General features: G+C 38.5%; 1 protein-coding gene across 2 annotated transcripts in view; it reads right to left on the bottom strand.

The window, feature by feature from the left end:
- The window catches only part of tmtc2a (transmembrane O-mannosyltransferase targeting cadherins 2a), a 177,553-nt gene that overhangs the window by 11,962 nt on the left and 141,966 nt on the right, over positions 1 to 23,625 (bottom strand). For both annotated transcript variants that reach the window (XM_020526956.2, XM_048608011.1), the window contains exons 7-10: positions 19,916 to 19,994; positions 17,788 to 17,909; positions 13,522 to 13,603; positions 7,911 to 8,025 (exon numbers count right to left, since the gene is read on the bottom strand). In XM_020526956.2, the coding sequence (XP_020382545.2) occupies positions 7,911 to 8,025; positions 13,522 to 13,603; positions 17,788 to 17,909; positions 19,916 to 19,994 (398 nt within the window). The remainder of the gene's footprint in view (positions 1 to 7,910; positions 8,026 to 13,521; positions 13,604 to 17,787; positions 17,910 to 19,915; positions 19,995 to 23,625) is intronic.

Genomic DNA, 23,625 nt, shown 5'->3' with positions numbered 1-23,625 from the left:
GTTTTGCAACTTTCCTTAAAAATTTGACCACATTTATGACACTAATGTGTTTGATGAGTTGCAGTTTCCTTTGTGGAGACTTTATTTAGTGTTTGGCAGAACTCCTTGAAGGGTAAAAGATGAATATCATTTGCCATGCCCTCTGAATATATTTCCATTATTCTCCACCATTCCATAGCATTCTTGTAAACAAATTAAGAAAATAATGCAGTTTGAAGTTGCTTTGACTCACTATTCATTCACCTCACAAACAGTCTTCTGCCAAAAGTTTTGAATGTCTCTGCTACTGTTCATTGAGAAATTGAACATAGATGAACAGCAATGGAAGAAAATCTTTCAACACTTGCCAGTTAGTACAGTTCCAAGAAATGGTCCCATATGAGAAATAATATTATTATTCATAATATTAGATGCCAAATACAGATCTATTGGAACAATAAAGTAGATTAATGTTATATTTGTGGCTTTAATATACCCAATTGAGAACTATTAACAGTTCAAATCCTATGATCAAGGTCTTTTGCTGGTTTGATGAAATATAGCAATTAATTAACGATCATTTAGAGAAGAAAATACAACTAAAATATTTGCAATAAAGTTTTATCAACTGAGTAAAATCTGCTACTAAAAATGTTAGGTAATTCCTCAATTTACTGCTCAGGCATAAAACTAGAAATTAAAATCAGTTTGTTCGAATAATGGGCAGTTGTTTTGCTAGCCAATGTTACAGCCAGTTGACAAGATGAACAATAACCTTGTTAGTTCAGCAGAGATAAAATGAAATGAAATTTACCTACAGAAACTTTTACCTCATAGAATCACTACAGTTTAGAAGCAGGCCATTCAGCTCATAGCATCTACACCAAATATCCAAAGAGCAGCCCATCAAGACCCACCCCATCCCTGTAACCCTGCATTTCCCCTGGCTAGCACACCTAGTTCGCACATCCCTGGACATTTTGGGCAATTTAACATGGCAAATCCACCTAACCTGCACATCTTTGGACAGTGGGAAGAAACTGGAGCACCCGGAGGAAATTCATGCAGACATGGGGAGAATGTGCAAACTGCACACAGACAGTCGCCCAGACCTGGAATCAAACCTTGGTCCCTGGTGCTGTGAGGCACAGTGCTAACCACTGAGCCACCAAGCTGCCCTGACACTGTGATCTCCAACTAACTTGTTCGTTGTCCAAAAAAGGATGATTGGTGCAGAGAAAGCAACTTTGAGTGGCACAAGGAAGTTTATTAGAATGAAAATATGTTATGAGTGGTCAACCAGAAGGGTCAGTGTTAGAGTTGTGCCTGTCAATATGTATGCAGTGAATTTGACCAGAGGATTGCAGGAATAGTGTTGAAATTTGCTGAAATTGGGGCTGTGTCAAAAGAGTGTAGGGGACACAGGGAAGCTGGCAAAAAATGCTGGCAGGATAGACAGATAGGTGCTATTTCAATGTAGAAAAGTATGAAATGTTTAATTTGGAAGTAAGGACGTGGAAGGAAATATATATATATGTTAAATGGAGAAAAAAAATCGAGTGACCTAGATGCACAAAATGCACACTAAATTTGGCAGTACACATATTTAAGGCTATTAGAAAAGGAAAACAAAATGCCTTGATATAACTGGATGCAAAGGTTTCAAAGTAACATTGAATTTAAACCAGACCTTAGTTGTGCCACAATAACGCATGATCAGAAGGATAGAAAAGCATTGGCAATGATGTACCATTGATTCATTATGGATTTACTGATTTACTTATGGTTATGAAAAGTAGCATAAGAACTAAGAATCATCGAGTCAGTTATGGCAGAGGAGGAGGTTATTCAGCCCAACGAGTCCATGCAGCCCCCAACTGAGCAATACAATAAGGGAAATTATTGATGGATAATAAGTGCTGGTTCTTAGAGAACATCACTGCCCAACACTGTTCTACCAGTTCAAAAAACAACAATTTATAACAACTTGCTGCTGTCTGTTCTAAACGAGTTTCTCCTATCCAATTGTACACTGGGTCTTATATTCCATAAGCCTCAATTTTGTTAATTAGCCCTTCATCTCGTACTTTGTTGAACTCTTCTTAAAATCCAGACAGATAACATCTACTGAATATTCTTAATCAACCTTCACTGTAATTTCACCAAAGCATTCAATCAGACTACCTGAGTGTGATCTGCCTTTTACACATCCATTTACTCTCGTTAATTAACTCAAATGTCTCCAAGTTACTGAAGATTTTTCCATGTTTCTGGATTTCAAAGTTTTATCCACCAGTGATGATAAATTAATTGGTCCGTAATTATGAGGACTGTCCTTGCACCCTTTCTTGTATAATGGCATCACTCTCCAATCCTCTGGCACCTGGCCCATGTGTAAGGAAGCTTGAGAAATTAAGACAAGCACTTCTGCTTGTTCCACTCCTTTAGCAGAATGAAACACGACCATTGGACTAGGTGACTTACTGTATGCACAGCCAGCTTTCCAGTAACTATTCCTTTCACTTTTCACAATTTCAGCACTGTCATTTCTTGTACTGATAGTTTGTTAAAATTTTCTACCTTCCAATACAAAAAAGTTTAAATAATCCAGCCTTTTTCTGTGCCCCTGAAAACATATTTGTCCCTTTTGTCCCCAGTAGGATCCAATCCATCTCTTATTACTGCTGCCTATTTTTGTGCTGATAGAGGACTTTTGGGTTCCCTTTTATGTTTACTGTCATTCTGTTCTCACCTTCTCTCTTTTCCAGTCTTATTTTTATCTTTCCCTCCACTCTCAATCAATGGTGTTCAACATGGTTCTCATTTCAACAAGACATGTAACATGCACACTCCTTTATATTTACGGAGCCTTATTTTGGCTCCCTTGCCTTTTACCCTTGTTGGAATGCACCTAGCCTGAAGGATCAAATACCACAGATTGATCCATTACAGATTTTCTCATCAGTCTCATTTACTAATTTAGGTTCCTTCTCATTTCACTTTAATTTGTCTTCTTCCAATTTAGAAGTTCTATACTTGACTGTTCCTTGTTTATCTCCATTATTAATCTAAAGTTTCACATACAATCATAAGACCATCAGACACAGGAGTAGAATTAGGCCATTCATCTCATCAAGTCTGTTTCGCCATTCAATAATGGCTGATATGTTTCTCAACCCCATTCTCCTGCCTTCTTCCTGTATTCGTTAATACCCTTACTAATCAAGAACCTATTTATCTCTGTCTTAAATGCACCCAATGGCTTGGCCTCCACAGCCCTCTGAGGCAATGGGTTCCATAGATTTACCATCCTCTGGTTGAAGAAATTCCTCCTCATCTCAGTTCTAAAGGGTCATGCCTGCATTCTGAGGTTGTGCCCTCTGGTCCTAGTCTCCCCTGCTTGTGGAAGCATCTTCTCCACATCCACTTTTTGCAGCCCTCTCAGTATTCTGCAAGTTTCAATGAGATCCCCCCTCATCCTTCTAAACTCCATCAAGTACAGATTCAGCATCCTCAACTGCTCCTCATATGACAAGCCCTTCATTCCCCGAATCAATCATATAAACCTCCTCTGGACACCCTCCAACGCCAGCACATTCTTTCTTACAAATGGGGCCCAAAACTGTTCACTATATTCCAAATGCGGTCTGACCAGACCCTCATACAGACTTAGCAGTTATATCTACTCTTGCATTCTAGCCTTTGAAATGAATTCTAACATTGCAGTTACCTTCTTAAATGCCAACAGAACTTACATATTACAAAGATCACTGTTACCCAATGTTTCCCCACAGATGGTTGGTCCATTTGACCTGCATCATTTTCCAACAGCAGACCAGCAATGCCTCCTTTCCAGTTGGACTGAGAGCATACTGATCAAGGAAGTTTTCTGAGCACAGTTCTGTGATTCCACCAACCTTCTCTTCCCTAACTTACCCTGTAACATTATTCTAATCAATATTTGAGTAATTAAAGTCCTTCAGTACCACCAGTCTATTGTTATTGTACATCTGTGAATTCCCTGTGAATTTCTTCCTCTCTTTCTCTTGTTCCCACTAATTGAAGGCCTATAAAATGCCCACAATTTGTCTTCCCAACTCCAACCAAATGGACTCTACCCTTGACCTCTCAAAGAAGTTCTCCCTTTCCAATATGACAATACATTTCCTAACCATTATTGCAACATAACCTCCTTTTTGTTCCTTCTCTATCTTTACTGAAGGCATACATCCTTGCACTTAAGAGCCCAGTCCTCACAATTTTAAGTCACATCTCTGTTGTTGCCACTGTCATCACATTCCCACATTGCTATTCGTGCTTGTAGTTCACGAACCTTATTCACCATACTTTGTACGTTTATGTGCTTGTACTATCGTCCTGCCTTGAGGAATTTCTTTGAACATTAGAGCTTTGAAGTTTGAGGTTGACTAGTTAGAAGTCTTTCAATGTGATGAAGGGTTTTGAGTGCTCAGCTCAATCGTTGTGACAGAGAACAAATGTAACATAATCACAAAACAAATCTATTTGCACAGCAGACATTTTACAATGCTAAATTCTCTGCCACAAATAATTACTGAAGCAGAGGTCATGAATTATTTTAAAAGGGAAATTAATAGTTGTTTGAAAAAGACAAATACTAAAGAATGCAGCGACAAAGATTGGAATTAAATAGGTGACAAATCTGAACACAAACAACATCAATGCAGACAAAGTAGCATCGTGATTACTGGACAGGGTACTGGATTATGAGTTAAAATCTCATTGAACCAAGTATGAATCTAAGTTCCGCAAATTAGCTTATTTTGGTGATGATAATAAAAATAATAGCTCAAAGGTTGCTGGCTTGCAGTAAAACCAACTTATTCGCTAATATCCATCAGAGCAAGAAACTGACAATCCCTGTCTTCTTTTCCAAAACAATGTAGTTAAGCCTCAATACCTCAGGATAAGTAGTCATGAATTTAAATATCACCTTGTCAAAGTTGTTCACATTCTGGGAATAAAAATAACATATTACATCTATTTTATCAAGGTTAACTGCACTTTACAATCTAAGTTGACATATGTTACATTTTTCCTGCAAAATAAATACCAATATCAATGGACCAGATTTATGCAATGATTCATCTCTGTAAAAGTCACCTCCACTCAAAGATGCACATGTGTGAATGTGCCAGTACAAGAATGCAAAACACTTTGAAATTTGGACAGTAATTTATTAACATTACATCTATTAAGCCAGGATAAACATGTAACTTCAAGCCTCCCATTCAGACAGTTTCTACTTGACTTGATCCTTACCCTTGGCTTTGATCTCCCAACTAGTGTCATTTTACTCTGAAATGGCAGCCAAAACTATGTTGTGTGACGTGAATGAAGCTTCAAAGCTAAAATATACTGTTTTCATTGCAGCCCTAATCTAAACTTTTACAATAGTCACAGAATGATCTCACCTAAAGTTTATTTTCAAATTCTGATGCTTTTAACATTCATGCCAAGAGATTTTAATTTCTGCAAATAATCACTTCTCCTTAGTCTCCCTCAACATCAGGAAACATTAGAGCACAATCCTAAGATTCAGACAGATGTGTATTTGTACTTATGCAGCGGAGTGCACTTGCAATAATATTGGAGATAAATTCTCCATTCTAAGGTGATATCAGTTCAATATGTTTACATTCTGACCTTGTTGTAGTTTCCAGAGATTATGAGGAACTGTTCTGACTGTCCCCACCCTCAGTTCATTGTGTAGCATCATTAATAATTGGGTAAGGGATCAGTTGGCCTTAGCAAGAATCTTTCACAGAAGTGGCTGATGATAGCAATGTAAACCCTTGGCTAAGCATTTAACCAATTATTCAAGAAGCTAGAAGGATTACTTCCTAATGTCATATTATTCTATGTTATTCTGCTAAATTATCAACTATAATACTTTTCATGTAAGATTTATGGAAAAACAATTATGAATCTGAAGTTATGTTCTACTGGAAATATTAACTCTATTCAAGTGGAATTAAAATGAATCACAATTCTTTGTGCACTATTCTTTTCCACTTACTTGTACTAACCTATTTACTATTAAGTGTATTTTTACCAGGAACCGAAAAACAAATCAGAGTGCAAATATTCCTTATCAAAATTTCCTAAGCAATGTGAGTTTTTGTTAATTCTTCTAAGTATTTTTTAACTTGGACTGAATATGAAAATGAATAAAATGCTGCAGTGTCTACGTGTACTATGCATTGCAATAATGATAAATGGAATAACTTTGCAAAAGGTAATTTAATGAGTACAAAGTGAATATGTTGAGTTTAAAAGGGGTGAATGTTCAAGCATGGGGTTTCATTCTATGCAGGTGAACCAGATACAGCCCACAATTAGATCAACATTCAGGATGTCCACTTTACATGCTTAAGCCTGTTTTTGTGTAACACAGGAAATGGTCCCTCGAGCCTGCTTCACCATACAATTAGATCATGGCTATTCTTCCCCTGTAATTTCAATTTCCTGTTCTATTCTCATATTCTTTAATTAGTGTCCAAAAAAACTCTTATCAATCTTAGAAATAGTAAGAACTGCTGATGCTGGAGTCAGGGATAAAACAATGTGGAGCTGGAGAAGCACAGCAGGCCAGGCAGCATCAGAGGAGCAGAAAAGTTGACATTTCAGGTCGGGACCCTTCTTCATTTGTTTGAAGGAGGGTCCCGACCCGAAACGTCAACTTTCCTGCTCTTCTCATGCTGCCTGGCCTGCTGTTCTCCTCCTGCTCAACACTGTTTTATCTCTTATCGATCTTAGCCTTGCATATTCTCATCAACTGAGCCTCCACTATCCTCTATGTAGAGAATTCCAAAGATTCATAAACCTCTGAACCATATCTTAAGACAATGGTCCTCAGTTCTAGACTCCTCAGACAGGTAAAGTTTCTCTCCTTGTCAAGTTTTCTAATAGTTTTAAGCCTTTTTGTGAGGTACAGACAACTATCTTATCTCAGGTGAGACCATTTAAATCAGGTGAGATGTATACTATTTTTGCTTATTCCAGAACAGTGCATTCTTTTGAATTTAATATAATGAATGAGGACATATACAAGCAAACCTAAGTGAAATCTGACATTGTATTCCATAAATGTTTTTGCTACAGTCTGGTCATGTCAACAATTATGAATGTTGCAACCTTAAAAGTAAACCTGCATTTCTCCATCAAATGCTGATCAATTGGTTCTTTATTTTATTCTAGTAGAAAATTGTAATTCCTTTTTTATTCCTCAAAATCTAAATACAATTGTACCAGGAATTAATGCAGCAGTTAATGTTGGTCTATTGCCCCAGGAGAAACAATTGACTCAAATTATAGGCCAAACTTTTCTGGATTACCTGCATATTGTTATTTGTGAAATGATACTCTCGAAATGAAGCCAGCATTTGTAATGGATGCAATTGTTTCCAATTGTGTTTTTTCCTCCCACTTACGACTCCCAGTGAAAGCTTGAATACATTGCAAAATAAGTTACTTTGGTCATTTACAAGTGAACTTCATCAGAAGAAGACTAGCTGTAAAACTATATAGTGTATCATTTCCTTTCTTCAAATACTTCATGCCAGCAAAGCACTTACTACAACATGCCCTTCAGAGCTCTCTACAAGGTCACACAGATCAAGTATGTATGTTTTTTTAAAAAATGCTTTAGCATACAAGACATCCAAAGTTAAATTAAGCACAGAGGGATACACAAATACTGCATGATGCCGCTGCTTTTTAAAATGGATTTGAAAGTCTGCCACATTGAAATATTAGCCCGTAATTCTTTCTTTTTTCGAAAAAATGCTTATTTTCCCTCCAAATTTTGTCCAATAACAGAATCCATAGTGTCCAACAGCCTAATTCAAACCGTATTTCATGATGCAATCCATTAATAAGAAAAAACTAACCTGAGCATGTGGGCTGCATTAAAGACAACATCAAATTCTGTGCTGTCCAGTTCAGCTGCTCTCTCTGCCATCTGAGCAGCTTCTACCAGACGAGATTCCTCTAACAGAAATTGACCTGTGATAAAAGATCAAAATGCAAATATTTTTTAGGAACAGAACATCGACAGTGTCAATTCCTTTTCAATCATCAACCTATCTATCTGGAGTCAGAGCTTTCCCTAACCTGACAAAGATCTAGCCATGTTGGTACTTCATTGTTTCCTGGGGAGTTCCTATTTGGCTTGCAAGAAACAACACCTCCATCTGTCACTTACTAGTCAAAAGATGGCAAGAAACAGAATCAAGGAATCCAAGCCAGCTGTCATGATTCCAAATCTTAAAGCTATTTCTCCATAGAAAGAGTTTGAAAAAAGAATTTTAATATTGTGGATTTTAAAAGCAGTGTGCTCTTTCACAGGTTTCTGAAACAAAACAGAAGCTACTGCATGAAGGATAGCTAATCTGCATTTCTTTTGAACATACCAAATACAATTAGGAACAGCCCTGAGGACCTCCTGAACACCCGAACAGGGCTGACAAACTGTTTAAAGTAAAAATGCTGCACAGAATAGCATACAAAATAGGGGCAGAAAATTATCATTAATAGTGTTGTATAAAATTCTGGAGTGAATAGTAAGTGTAAATCTGCCACAATTTTACGACCTCCAGTGAGATGCCACCACCAGAAACATATTCCCCTCCCCTCTCTTTTCCACCTTCCGCAGGGACCATTCCCTCCAGGACACCCTGGTCCACACTTCATTCACCCACAACATCCCCCCCACAGCCCTACGGCACCTTCCCCTGTAACCGGTTAAGGTGCAACACCTGCCCATTTACCTCCTCCCTCCCAGTATCCAAGGGGCCAAACATATCTTCCAGGTGAAGCAACACTTCACCTGCACTTCCCAGAATCTAGTCTACTGCATCCGCTGCTCACAATGTGGTCTCCTCTACACTGGGGAAACAAAGCATAGACTGGGTAACCACTTTGCAGAACATCTGCGTTCTGCTCGCAAAAAAGACCCTGAACTACCTGTTGCCTGCCACTTTAACACACCACCCTGTTTCCTGGCCAACATCTCTGTCTCTGGCTTGCTGCAGTGTTCCAGTGAAGCTCAATGCAAACTGGAAGAACAATACTTTATTTTCCACTTGGGGACCCCGCAGCCCTCCAGACTCAATATCGAGTTCAATCATTTTAGGGCCTAAACTCGCCAATGTCCTAGCCCCCTACCCCACATACCAGACCTTGTGATCACATAGTCTGCCATTACACACCCCTGTTGTTAGTCACTAACAGTTCCCATTAACAACTATTCACCCTCCTAGCAAGATCGGTATCAACTCCTTTGTCTGTCCAACTGTGATAGAGCCTACTATCTTATCGTTTACTCCCTACCCCCCCCCCCTTCCCTATTTTCTGCATATAAACTGACATTTTCCCAGCTACCATCAGTTCTGAGGAAGGGTCACCGGGCCCGAAACGTTAACTCTGACATTTTCTTCACAGATGCTACCAGACCTGCTGAGCTTTTCCAGTAACTTCCATTTTTGTTCACAATTTAATTATTTATGTTTCGTTAAACACTAGTAAGAACTCTTTAAAACAAAAATTCAGTACTTTAATGTATGAAACATGGCTATTATCAAGCCATTAAATTTATTTCACTTCCACTGATCTGAGGTTGAAAATGACTTCTGAACACTGAGTTTGGAGAGACACCAGTGTTGGTTCAAAGTGTACTTGCATTGAGGCAGAAGGTTGTGTGTTCAAGTCCACTCCAGGAATGACACACAATCTCTGCAATGTTGTTGGAATGCTGCATTGTCAGCAGTGTTGTCTTTCAGATACATTTTAAACTGATTGAGGTCCTAAGGATGCCATGGCACAGTTGTGAAGGAAGGCAGGAGAGTTCTCTCTGGTGTCCTGGACAACATTTATCACTCAAACAACACTACTAAAATGGCTTACCTGGTCATTATCAATTCACTGTTTGTGAAATCCTGCTGCTTACAAATTGACTACTATGACCAGCAAAGAGTGAGGGTGGCACAGTGGCTCAGTGGTTAGCACTGCTGCCTCACAGCACCAGGGACCTGGGTTTGATTCCACCCTCAGGTGACCGTCTGTGTGGAGTTTGCACATTCTCCCTGTGTCTGCATGGATTTCCTCCAGGTGCTCTGGATTCTTCCCACAGTGCAATGATGTGCAGGTTAAGTGGATTGGCCATGCTAAATTGTCCATAATGTTCAGGGATGTGTAGATTGGGTGGGTTATGCTTTGCAGTTCGAGACATAGAGATGCTGGTGGACAGGATGGTGCATAGGTGGGACATTCTTTTCCCTGCTGATCTGCAAAGGAAGCCAGGCAACCAGACTCAGCCAGCCTAGACTGAGATAGCAGACTGGTCAGTGCAGCCTTCCAGATGAAACACAATGTCCAGCTGTGTAGCAAAAAGATTAATGATCCCCTGCATCCCACAAAGGTAAGTGCTACCCTATTCTCTGTTACTTCACATTCACATGGCCACAACTCACTCTAACTCTGCCACTACATACTCCGCTCACCAAGACTTATGAACTCTCACTTACTGCTAGCATAATTTTCACTTAAATGGTACTCACCTATCTCATTCTCCGAAACTGTGAACGCTTTCTGCTCTCTGTGCTTCCAGCCCATTCACTAGGACATATCGCTACCTCTCCTGCTAATTGCTCTTCCATCGACTGTCATGAAACTCAAGTTTTTTCCTAAGTCTCATTGTAAGGAGAATTGGCTGTCCATGGCACAGACTGATATATCTGTAATCCCTAGATTGGTTGCACTTTACCTTCAGGACTGACTGTGGCCAACCTGAAATTGGATGAGCCCAATGACAGTGGTGGTACCCCTGACAGACCATTGACCCCTTTGACACCATTAAGGACTGGTCTCTTTGACCTTCAGCTATGACCATTTTGGTTGAAGCCAATGTATTGCGTTTGCCACATAAACTGCTGGCTTATGCTATACGCATGACATTGATGTTACCCGTCGTCATAAAGTTACTTGTTCATCCACACAATTACTTTGTGCCCCAAACTGTGACCACCTGCTTGACCGTCCCTCAGTGTAAAGGCAATGCAGTCCACAGAGGCTGGCAGCCTAGAAGACAGAACTGAATAGCCTTTATACAAAACAAAAAAAAATGTAATCCAGAGGCTGGCAGCCTCTAAACAAAATGCAAAGTGAGCAACTGCTAAGAAAGTAAGGTAAAGCTGTAAGGTGTATCCTGTATAGATGCATGAGATCCATGCATGTCCCTGCAGCAAAAGTGACCTGGCAGAAGTTTGCAAGTCATAAGTGTCCCTGAGCTCCAAAGTGTTATCCTGAAAGGTTAAGTCATAGAGTCATAGAATCATACAGCACATAAACAGACCCTTCGGTCCAACCAGTCCATGCCAAACATAATCCCAAACTAAACTGGTCCACCTGCCTACTTCTGGCCAATATCCCTCCGAACCTTTCCTATTCATATATTGATCCAAATGTCTTTTAAACATTGGAATTGTACCCACATCCACCACTTCATCAGGAAGTTCATTCCACATGGGAACCACCCTCCATGTAAAAAATTTGCCTCTTACGTCTTCTTTAAATTTCTCTCCTCTTACCTTAAAAATGTGGCCCCTAGTCTTGAAATTCCCCATCTTAGGGAAAAGACAACTACCACCAATATTATCTGTATCTCTCATTATTTTATAAACTTATATCAGGTCACCTCTCAACCTCCTACACTCCAGTGAAAAAAGTCTCAGCCTATTCAGCCTTTCCTTACAACTCAAACCTTCCATTCCCAGCAATACATCCTGGTAAATCACTTCTGAACCGTCTCCAACTTGATAATATCATGCTACAACTGGGTGGCCAGAACTGGCCTGAAAACTGCCTGATGAAGTGCTGAGATGGGTAGTTTGCTGATGCCTACTTGTGAGGATGAAGGGTGGAGGATGGCGTTGTCCATGAAGCATAAAACAATATTGTATGAAGACAGACTTGTCTGAATGTCCATAGAAACAAGTGGTGTGCTGCTTCCTTCCGACAAACTTTACAAATTTCATGTCAGGAATAGGCACTATTTACTTTCTTAAGCAAGGAGAGGAGAATTGGGAGCTGCATAGACATGAGGCAAATTCAGCTAATAATAAGACAGGTAATAATAAGGTAGTCATTGCTTGTTAGCAAGATTCTGAACTTATTGTTTAAATCCTCAATGGAAAATCGTAATTTGAGTTTCTCAACATCAAGAACCTGATTTTTCAATTTTTGCCATATTTTCCCAACTTCTGTGCCATTACCCATGCCAGTGAAGGGAGTGAACAGTTCCACACAACATAAGTATGTGCATTTTCATTTCTAAATACTTTTCTCCATCCATAAATCAGAGTCAATGCACAAACCTTAAGTTTTGGATTTCATCTCAACAACAAAAATTGAACCAAGTTATTTAACTCTTACAGAAGGCCTTTGAGTGTAGTTCTACCCAATGTACCATCAATATAATAAAGATGTTTCAAAGATAAACAAGAAACATTGAAATACTTGTGTAATGAAAAAAGACTCAGAGTTCAAATTACCTTTCAATGCAGGGATATGATTGACCATAACAATGATCCAATCCTTAAAATCTTTAATATAGCTCATGCAAATCTTAACAGGTTATTTATTTTGGATTGTGATCACAGGGGATGTAAAGAGAAATGTAGCATGCCTCAAGGAAGAATTATTTCCGACTTATAGTTATCATCATTTAGAAAATAAAACTTTCAGTGACGGTGTTGAATATGTTTGATTAACTCATTTAATAAAACCAATGATTAATATCTGATTAAGAATAGGACTGAAGGTTAGATGTGGAAAGAGGTTTGGCTGTAGATTTCTTTTGCATATTGGAGCCATTAATGTAGATTGATTTAAATTTCTGGGATCAAAAGTGACCACATATGGGAATGGCAGTACTGACTTCTACAGAAGTCAAAAAGTAATTTTCCACTTTACAACTGGTCGACCGCACAATGGAAGACTTGAAAAAGTAACTTGTGCAATCTCTAGTGTGGAGCATTGTGCTATATGGGTTTGAAGATAGAGCCTCAGAAAGGATGTGAGAACAGAAATGTCGCTCAGGGTATGAGTCCTAAGAATCAGCTGAACAGAGTAAAGAAGAAATGGATTATCTGTTAAAAAAAATCAAAGTTCCACTATTTCATGGGTTTTAGTTAAAGTGAAGAAACAGAAACTGAGAAAGTACAACCATTGAAGGTCAGTATTACAAATTCAAGTCCCTTTAAGAGTCAGCATTTATCCTTCAACCAACACCTCCAAAACACACTGACTGTTCACTTATTATTGTTTGTGGAACTGTGTTGTGAAAGCGTTATTGTTACAAAATAAAAGCCCCTACTCTACAAATTAGTTAATCAGCTATGACATGGTTTGTGACATCCTTAGGTCATGCATCATGTTGTATAAGATCTTCCTTCATTCTAAAGCTAGGGCCAAGTTAGACACTTTAAACAAAAGTTAACTCACCATAATGCATGTAGCAGTTCCCTTTTGTAGGATCTAGCTGGATAGATCGCACAAAATACTTTTCAGCTTCTTCCTTACGTCCCTGTAAATTACCAAACAAATCTTAATTGAGAAAAGGCTTTAACATCTCATACTTTTCACCTTAAATTGCTGATCAGCAAAGCAAAGATCCTGACTAAAATTATTTTATTGTGTACAATTAGCAGATTCTAAGCACACATTACGAGGGCACACCGATTTTTTTTGTATATGAATGGTTAATAATATCTTACACTTTATACAGCCATGGAGCCCTACACCATCAAAAAAGGTCATTCAGCCCATTGAGTCTGCAATAGTCAAAAACAGCAAGCTAACTGTTCTAATCCTATTTTCCAGCACTTGGCCCGTTAACTTCCATGTATTGGCATTGCAAGTGTACATCTAAATACTTCTTAAACGTTATGAGGGTTTCTGCCTCTACTACCCTTACAGCCAGTAAGTTCCCACCACCCTCTGAATGAAAATGTTTTCTTCACATCCCCTCTGAACTTACTGCCTCTCTCCTTAAACCAGTGCTCCCTCTTCATTGCTCCTTCCATTGAGGGGAAAAGTTCCTCCTGTCTATGCTCCTCCTAAATTTATACATCTCAATCATGGCCCCACCTGCCCCAGCCTCCATCAGTCTCCTCTGCTGCAAGGTGTCAAAGGCCATCATTTTAACATCAATCTGTACAAAATATATTAGTGCTTGATAAATGTTGCTTATGTATTATCCATGCCCCATAAACAGAATTTGCTGACATATTTTAAATTAAATTCTGAAACACGTGCATTCAAACTTATATGTTCCAATTGCTGGGTTCCAAAGTCTCTCTGTCACTGGCAGGTTGAGGATACAACCTTCCAAATGAGGATACTTACAACCATTAAATGGTAAAACAAACATCAATGAGAAAAGTTTACAGAAAGTTCAATATCCATGCTGTTCCACGTCTTAAAGAATCTAACATGCTTCACAATTCCCTGCACAGCATGAGCTCAGATCATCCTGTCAATTTAGGGTGGACAGTTGCCTCAAAGGAAATGAAACAGGAGGCTTAATCCATGGTTGTCTCTGTCATCTAACTAACTCAAGATGCTTGGGAAGAAGGCTTTTTTTAGTTCAGGATATTGTGTGTGAAATGGAGGAAAATGTTACAAAGAAGAAACAAAACAATATAGTGTATATACATGAGCTGCAAACATCGCATAATTTTCCTTAAAAGATAGTTTATTCTTAAAGGGATATTGTTTTCACAAAATTAGTTTGACAAAACTTCTGTAAAGCTGCTGTAGTATTATTGTTTGTTTCAATATCCTATACGTGAGCTAAAACTTCAAATAAAAACGCAGGCAGCTCAAGGAGACAATTATTCACCTCAATCTCCCATTACTTGAGGAGTGTGCAATTCTCATACAGACAGATAGAAACATAGATAAACAAGATAAACAGTAGAGGAAAGACAGAGGCAGAGAGTCCTGTATGAAAACCACATGCTTAGTGACTCCAATTACAAATGAAATGCTGGATCCTTAAAAATGTTAATTATAGCAAAGTTGAGATCATTAATTATTGCATGGTAAAATGATCTGTAATGTAAACATTTACGTAATACTGCCTAGCCTTCTGTTTGTTTAAATGTTATGTATTTCCATAAGTTCCACTGCATCATATTGATAGATTTGTCCAGTACACATTGTCATTTATTTTACGTGGCACAGCTATAAACAGACTAAACTATACAATCGGCATGTACAATCATAAATCAGTATGAGGTAAAATTTGACTGACTGGTAAGCCTAAGCAGATTCTGTCTGATAAAACACTCAACATTAAATCTACTTAGTATGCAAACAAAATATGAAAACTGGAAAATTTGAAAAATAATGTTTTCTCTATCAAAAGAAATTCTTGTTGTGTGATGGAAATATGTTACAATAATGCATGCAATAACGTCCACCCCCAAATCAGCAAAAAAAGTCTTCATCCCATTGTGCCTTAATGTAGTAGTACGATATTTGTTATGTAATATTTAGTAAGTGACATTTCAATTTAAGTGACAAATTCTTGTCATCTGTGCCTGCAGATTTGTGTTCAAAATCCAAGTGAGATTGACTTCATTTAACACAAATTTGTGCCTTCTGTGTCCAGGATACTGCAATGCAGTGCAATGTCTGATACTGTAATTTTGCAGTTCAGTCCTAATTAATTTAAGTGGATAACTACTCAAACACCAATCAAAATATGCATCCTCATCTTATTGATATATATCAGTGTAATAGTGGAACATATGGCTTTTAATGTATGTGTAGTTTTCACAGGAAATAGTGACTTGAAGTCTGGAATGACTTGGAGCCAAAACAAATTAATAAACGAGGCAATGAAGTCATATCTCTGGGTCGGTTAGTACCAGCAACATGATTATTACTCATTGTTGTAGTAGGAGCCATTTAACATTTTGTCAACCTAACCTTCAGATGAGAAAGGCTGGTGGATGCAAAAGATTCCACAGCACAATTCACAGAATGTATTCCCCCTGCAGCCCTAACAGCAGTTATCCCTCAACCAAAACAAAGATCAGGTTAGTTGCCTTAGTTTTGAATATGGGTCCTTGTTGTTCACAAATTGCTGTCATTGAACGACAACAGTCAGTGCATCTTAAAAGTACTTCATTGGCTCTGAAGAGCTTTCAGACATCCGGGGATCATAAGCGGCACTGTATAAATATAAGTTTATTTTCTTTCTCCATATAAAATTTCCTTTTTAAAATACCCGAGCTAATATGATTTACAACTGAGTCCCCATGAAATTATTTTCTGGATAAGATTTCTTTAGCAAGTGGACAGATATCACATAGCAGAATACATGAACACATAGATTCACAATCCCATGGTTGAATGTCACATCAATTTGTCTACCACTGTTGAAACAAGATTTTACTGTTTTCAGTGTTTTACTGAGTATATTGCCTCATGGAACAGGGTTATTCAATATATCTGTAGAAGAAAAACAGACATGCTCACTTTGTTCCTTTAATTGTGCACTACTCTGACTAATCATGGTTTTATGTTGACATGAGTCTAGGAGATATGCAAATTGAACATAGGTTTCACAAAGAAAACTGCCTCCAGAATGTGAGGTGAAACAGTGTATCAAACACACAAATATAAAGCCCATTCAAATTGGAAAGCTTGAGGTAATCACTTCACAATTCAATTACATTTGAAGAGTATAGTTAGGGACCCAGTCCTGATGTAATCCAACTCAATAAAGGAAATATTCTGGCAGGCATTGGCGCCAAACAAATTGAGAATATAAAAGAGGCAGAAAACAAAAAGAAAATGAAGAATGAAAATACCTGTTTGCAACAGAAAGCTATGTCCATTTCTGGAAAGAGCAATTGCATTTGCAAGAATTCTGAACCTTCCCAAAACCCGAGGAGATTTTGTTTCTCAAATAAATTGGGAAATCTGAGCTGCTGGCATGAAAATACTTAAAAAGGTCAATCACCAGCCATGTGCAATGCAGCAGAAAAAGCAAAATACAACTAATTTCAATATAACAGCAAGAGTGCCATGTTGCTGTTGAAACTGAAGCACATTGAAATTGTTGTATCTATTTACAGAAGTCTTACGCTTACATTCCCAGTGGAGTTTAGTAGTCAAACTGACTTAAGTAATTCCAGAGTGATGTGCCCTGGTAATAGCAGGGTACAACTGTCGGATGGGCAAAGCACATTAGCATCACAGAAGGTTCATACATTCTTTTTGTAAATCTGATGAAGTGGGACTTACAAACTGAGTGCACCAATTTCCTTCAATGTCTATCAGCATGATCTTAAAGTCAATAGAGCTAACACATGAATGTGCCTGCTGCATTAAATATAAGGAAAATGCTGGTCATAACTATTACTTTACAGCAACATTACAAATCAGACATATTGCTATTCAACAAATTTGTGTTCAATAAATGAAAACAAGAACTTTAATATGTCAGAAAAAAATATGGTTTTGTACTGTATTGATCAAATCTGTTTGAGAAGCATACTGAACATCTTCCAAATTAAAAAGCATGTGCTGAAGGAAAGTGTGAAAACCTTAAATAACTCATGTTTCAAGTGTAAACAATGAAGGTAAGTGCTAAGATGTAAAGACTTGCTTTCTTGAATGCACAATTTCATAAGGGACAACTTGTGAAATATGAGCTGTGTAAAGAACATGAAAAAACAAATACAATCAACTCACAGTGAGTGCCAAAAGTTTCCCATATGTGAGATGGGCAGGGATATGATCAGGTTTGGAACGCAGGGACTCCAGGTACCAGAACTCAGCCTCCGTCAGTTTGTTCAGTCTCATATATGCTTCACCTGTGGGTACAGATAAAGGTCAAAGCTCACAACGATATGTATCTTTAATGATATTCTCTCATAGCACAAGCATACCAAGGAAAATCGTTTAAACATGTCCAACTCCTGTGCTTCGTTATAATGTGACAAGTTAACAAATGGACAGATTCCACACAACAGAGAAGCCCGGCATACAGTACTTTGATGTCCAGTTTGAGTAATGACCTTTTGGAATTCGACCGTGCTGACTGGAAATAGAAATGAAGCATGTCACCAGCAAGACTACTCCTCCAAATCATTATTCAGCCCAAAGAATAATATATTATAACAGGTAGGAGGCCAGCATCCTCAGAAAAATAGCATTAATCTAAAATCACATTCCTGAGGAAACAATGTAACCCTAACTAGGGAGACAATAGTAATGGATATTTAAGGATTGGTTCCAAGTTAAAATCTACAGGCATATTAGACCGGATTTTCCATTGGCCAGGCAGTCATTATTCCAGTGTAGATGGGAGGTGTGTATGGAGAGCCTGCAGAATCCTGCATCATAGCAGATTCGGAAGGAATTGCCCAGGAATTTGAATTTTCCACTAGGCAATTCCGTAGAGGCTAAAACTCTCAAAGTCCCTTGATTCAAATCAGAGATTTTGGAGAGTTCCAATTAAATTCAGTGAAATAGTTCCACAAGAAAAGTTGCACTAATAAATAAGTAGTCTAACTCCTAAAAAATATTTAACTGATCCCATTCTTAACTCACACATGCCATTCTTCACCTCCCCAAAATCACTTACAGACCCTAAACCCTGACCTGATAACCCCCCAGGGACCCAACACACAAGTCATCAAAATCCAACAAGTCACCCCACCCCAGGACCTGATATAGGACCTGCCCCACCACCCCAAGATTCAACATCCTATGCCTAAGGAGCTAACAGCCCTGCCCTGATCAACTCCTGAACCCATCCCCCGATATTGGACCCAACCCCTGACAGCTCCCACCTCTACTCCCCACAACCACCGCCAACTGGAACTAACTGGATCTTCATGCTCCCAGTCCTTGCCTGATCCCCATTCGTCTGCCTTCACCGACAGTTCTGCGTTATGGAAAAACTGCCAAAATGGAAGTACAGTTCCGCATTTCTGACAGAACCTCGAGTGGAATCTCCTTTCAGAAGTGTGGAACTTCCTTCTTTTGTGAAAAAAGAAGGGCTGGATTGGCAATCTGCAAGAGATTGCTACTCCTCAGAAAATCCAGCCGATAATGTTTGTTTTTAAACATTGGAAATGTTCACACTATATTTTCAACCCCAAGAGTGTTTATGGTTTAGTGATTTTATCTAAGTTTGACTAGGGAATTATTAATCACAATTGACAAATTTAACATATTACTGTTATTCATGTTTTTTGTTTGTTACCACTCAAACAAAATTGAACAGCTTAAAATAACACATTACACTACAGTAATATTTTCCTAGGGCAATACAATTTTGTAGTCAAGTAGCCAACTAGGCTTCGAGGCATGATAACAAATTTACAATATATATTGACTCATCTTTTGGCTGTAATAAGCCTATTCTCTAGATTGCAACTCTAAATAAGCAAAAATGTCTCTACAGTGGTACTTGAACCATCATGTGTCACCAACACAAGATCAACTTAAGTTTCTGTTTAACAAGCACTTTTAATGTGGTACTTTGGCTAATATAATAAGAATTAATTTTCACTTAATAAGCATCATATGGTGTACTGCTACACCACCATTTTTAATGTTACCTAATTTATGACTTTGAGCTTAATTTTGGTTGAAAAATTCATCAGTTTATAAGAAGCTTTTGACTGGAGCCAATTCCACAAGATGATACATAATTACTGGGCTAGGTAATTCAAAAGAGCTGCTTTACAGTATTTGATTAAAAAGATGACATTATTACAGACCTATTTGGCCAAACATATCCTTATAAAAACATAAACACACTTCTTTACATGTGGCAGTGTGATTGCAAGGCGTGTGTTGGTACACTCACCCATCATGTTGTATAAGCTCTGCGGTGCAAACTGTTTCGGCATCTTCTGTATTGCTTCCTTATAAACAACTAATGCATCCTACATTGAAAAGAAACTGTGATTTGCAACTCAAATTTTATTAAAATTAAAATTCTATGAAGTTAACAAGACTCTTTTTTCAACAGAGAGATGCAAAGCATTATTTTAATATCTTATCCTCCCTCCCCACTTCCACGCATAAATTCCATTTTTGTTCCCTAATCAGCTCCAATCCTCCTTTACTACTGAAATGCCTTTGGAAGACTTTTGGATTTCCTTTTATATTAGTTGCCAGTTTTTTTTTTTAAATTCATTTTTGGGGTGTGGGCTTTTCTGGCTGGCCAGCATTTATTGCCTGTCCCTAGCTGCTTTTGACAAGATGGTGATGAACTGCTTTCTTGAACCGTTGCAATCCACCTCTTACTATACTCTCCTTACGTCTCTTATTTAATATTTCAACTCCCCTCTGAAACTTCTTTGTTCCAAACACACAATCACTACCATCTATAAGGAAAAGATGGGAATACCAGCACATGTGATTTTCTCTCCAAGTCACTCACCACCCTGACTTGGAAATATATTGCTGTTCCTTCAAGTGTTGTGAGGTCAAAATCCTGGAACACTCTCCCTAAGGCAATGTGGGCCGATCTACCCCAATTGGACTGCAGTGGTTCAAGAAAGCAGCATACCACCACCTTTTGAGGAGCAACCAGGGATGAACAATAAATGCTGGTCCTGGTAATGGCGCCCCATCTCCTGAATAAATTTTTAAAAATCAGCCTTCTCTTCTATTGTATTATCCATGTCACTTCTGTTGTAAGCACATTGTTTTCTGTTTCACGTTAATTTCTACTTCTTTCAGCATTCAGGGAGCTCTGGAATTTTTCACCTTGTTTTTTCCATTTGTGGGAATGTCCATTGACTGTACTTGAACTTGAACTAGAACTACCTCTCCTTTCAAGACAGCCCATTATTTGTGCAAGGACAAGATCATTCTCAGCATTCTGTGCAATGAACATATTGTGGAATAAAGTAGGTAACAAGCTTAAAAAAGCAACATTTCATAAAGAGGCAGAAATTGAGTGAAAGCTGATTAGTCTCCTATTATACATCTGCCGATTCCATTTCTATTGAGGTCTAGTGTTATAAAAATACAAAGTACTGCAGATGGAAATATGAAATAAAAACAGAAAGTGAAGAGCAGTGTAGAATAGGTTGCATTGTGAGAGATAAATAAATTGGGAGAATGTCATGTTAATCATGGTTTTGCCTGAAGTACTGTCTGCAGCTTTGGAGGATGAGGACGGAGAGATGAAAGAGCAGGGGTTGTATTTCCTGTGCTTGCACAGAAAGCTGTCCAGGGAAATAGCCAGTGTGTTTGGCTGGATTGAGGAATGATCAGCCTGTCCCAGAGTGGCAGAGATAAAGGATTATTATCCATGAGGCTTCTGGGTTGGTTGATGAGGATCCAGAGAACCCTCTTGTAGTTCTGCAACCATAGGATAGGTGAAAGCAGAATTGTGGGGAATGAGCTGAATACAATCAAAGGCCCTGTCAACTGTGGAAGAATTCCCAGTTAAGAAGAAAGGGAGACATAACAGAAATCAGAGTTGTCGTGTCAGGTCAAGTGACTGTTCCTCTGTTCTGTTTATGAATTTTTAAAAGCCATTCACGGGAATGGACATCTCCGGCTAAGCTGAAACGTGTTGCTCATCACCGTTTGCTCAGAGGGAAGTTAAGAGTCAACCGCATCTGTGTGGATTCAGAGTTCCATATAGGCCAGACCAGGTAAAAGACAGCAGATTTCCTTCCTAATGGATATTAGCGAACTAGATGGTTTTTTACAATGATCAACAGCGATTGCACAGTCACTATTGGGCTAGATTTTTTCCTCCAAAATTTTAAAATGCTAGGTTTTTGCCCAAAAGTGACAAAACCATTAACCATGTAGTTGATTGAAAAGCAACTTTGGACAGCTACATCATCGGGACTGTCACAAACAAAGGGAAAGTGTACCTTACAGATGATACGTGAAATTTAAAGGCAGAAGTGGTCGTCAAGTAGACTCCTGACCTACCCTCGGAAACAGCATATTGTGGAACAGTGTAGCTAAGTACCATCATACATGCTGAAGAGGGGTTGCTATTGTGCAAGGTGTACCTTTGTTGCATCAACTATTTAATGTCAAAGTTAGCTTTTTATTTGAAAATTAATTACATTTGTCTATTAATTCATGCTAAATTGTCAATGGTGCCGATTTGTGTTACAAAAGTTACAAAAAGTGAAATCTTAAAGATAATTTATTAATTTAAGGATCATTTAATAAATGTGGTTATTTTGGTTTTTAGCTCCCCATGAGGATTATAACTGGACAGATTGTGAGATGGAGAGGTACAGAGGTTTAGGCCCAGAATAAAATCTCAGGACCTTGATTTCTTCTCTCAGAGAGTCATTCATCTTTGGAATGCACCTCCTCAGACAGCAGCGGAGGTTGGGTCATTGAATATATTCAATAACATATTAGATAGATGTTTGATGAGAGACTTGAGGGTTATGGGAGAGAGGAAGAAAAATGGAGTTATGGCCATATAACGACCAGCCATGATCTCATTGTAAAGTGGAGCAGGCTCAAATAGACCAGATGGCTTATTCCTGCTCTGATTTGTTCTGATTTTATGATCCATTGACAGCTGAAGGCCCAGCTGCCAATGGGTGGAGTAGAAAGTGGTGAATGTGTAAGGTATCAGATTTGCAGGAACGCAGTGTTCTTTAACTGTTGTAGAGCTGGAAACAGTTTTCAAAATAAGGTGAAAGCCTATGTAGAAAGCACATATGTGGAGCCTTTTAAATTAAATACACTGGTGAAGCAAAGACAAATTAACAAGCACATGTGATGATGTGCAGATGGACCTACAGCACATTGGGATATCAACACAGGAGATTTAGACCAAGTCAAGTTTACAGAGTGTGAAAGGTAAAAGATCCACTAAGAGACTGGATTCAAGAGGAATCCAGGGTTTGAGAACTGAATTTACTTCAGTGGAGGAAATGGTGAATTATTGGCAGGTGGGGTGGGAAAGGGAGTCGAGAGATTAGAGGTTATTTTTAATTTTGTCCTCATTGAGCACCAAGTCATTAGTTGGGGAAACTGGATCATTTTGAAATTCAAATTTCAGTTGAATTTAAGCTGAAAGCTGTCAACATGAAACTAGCACCCCATCCAACTCACTAGCTTGAGATGACTGGAAAGCAATAGACTGCTGCACAGAAACGGCCTGCAGGCCAAACCTGTTGGGCAGGGACTGATCCTGAGGTGAGTGTTGCCGACAGGTTCCTAGCAGGACGTTGTAGCATGATAGGCTCCATATTAGCAATCTTAACTTTTCCAACTCTTCATAACTCTAGTCTATCAGCCCCGATAACAATCTGATAAACTCTCTCTGTAAGCTTTTCTGAGGCCTTTATATCTTCTCTGACCATCTTTCCTGGCGCTCAAAATTGCGCACAACACATTAGGATTATTCTTCTCGGTACAGCGAAGTTTAAGAGGGAATGAAATCAAGAAATTCAAAGTGATAAGAAGCATTGATAGAGGAGATAGAAGAAAAGTCTACCCACTGGCAAGTAGATCAATAGCCAGAGGTCACAAATTTAACGATAGAATTTTGGTCCTGTGACAAAAAGCACAATT

This window comes from Rhincodon typus, chromosome 18 (assembly GCF_021869965.1).
Source record: "Rhincodon typus isolate 14 chromosome 18, sRhiTyp1.1, whole genome shotgun sequence".
Taxonomy (NCBI): Eukaryota; Metazoa; Chordata; class Chondrichthyes; order Orectolobiformes; family Rhincodontidae; genus Rhincodon; species Rhincodon typus.
The sequence above is the reverse complement of the archived record's forward strand: the minus strand, read 5'-3'. Positions and strand labels throughout refer to the sequence as shown.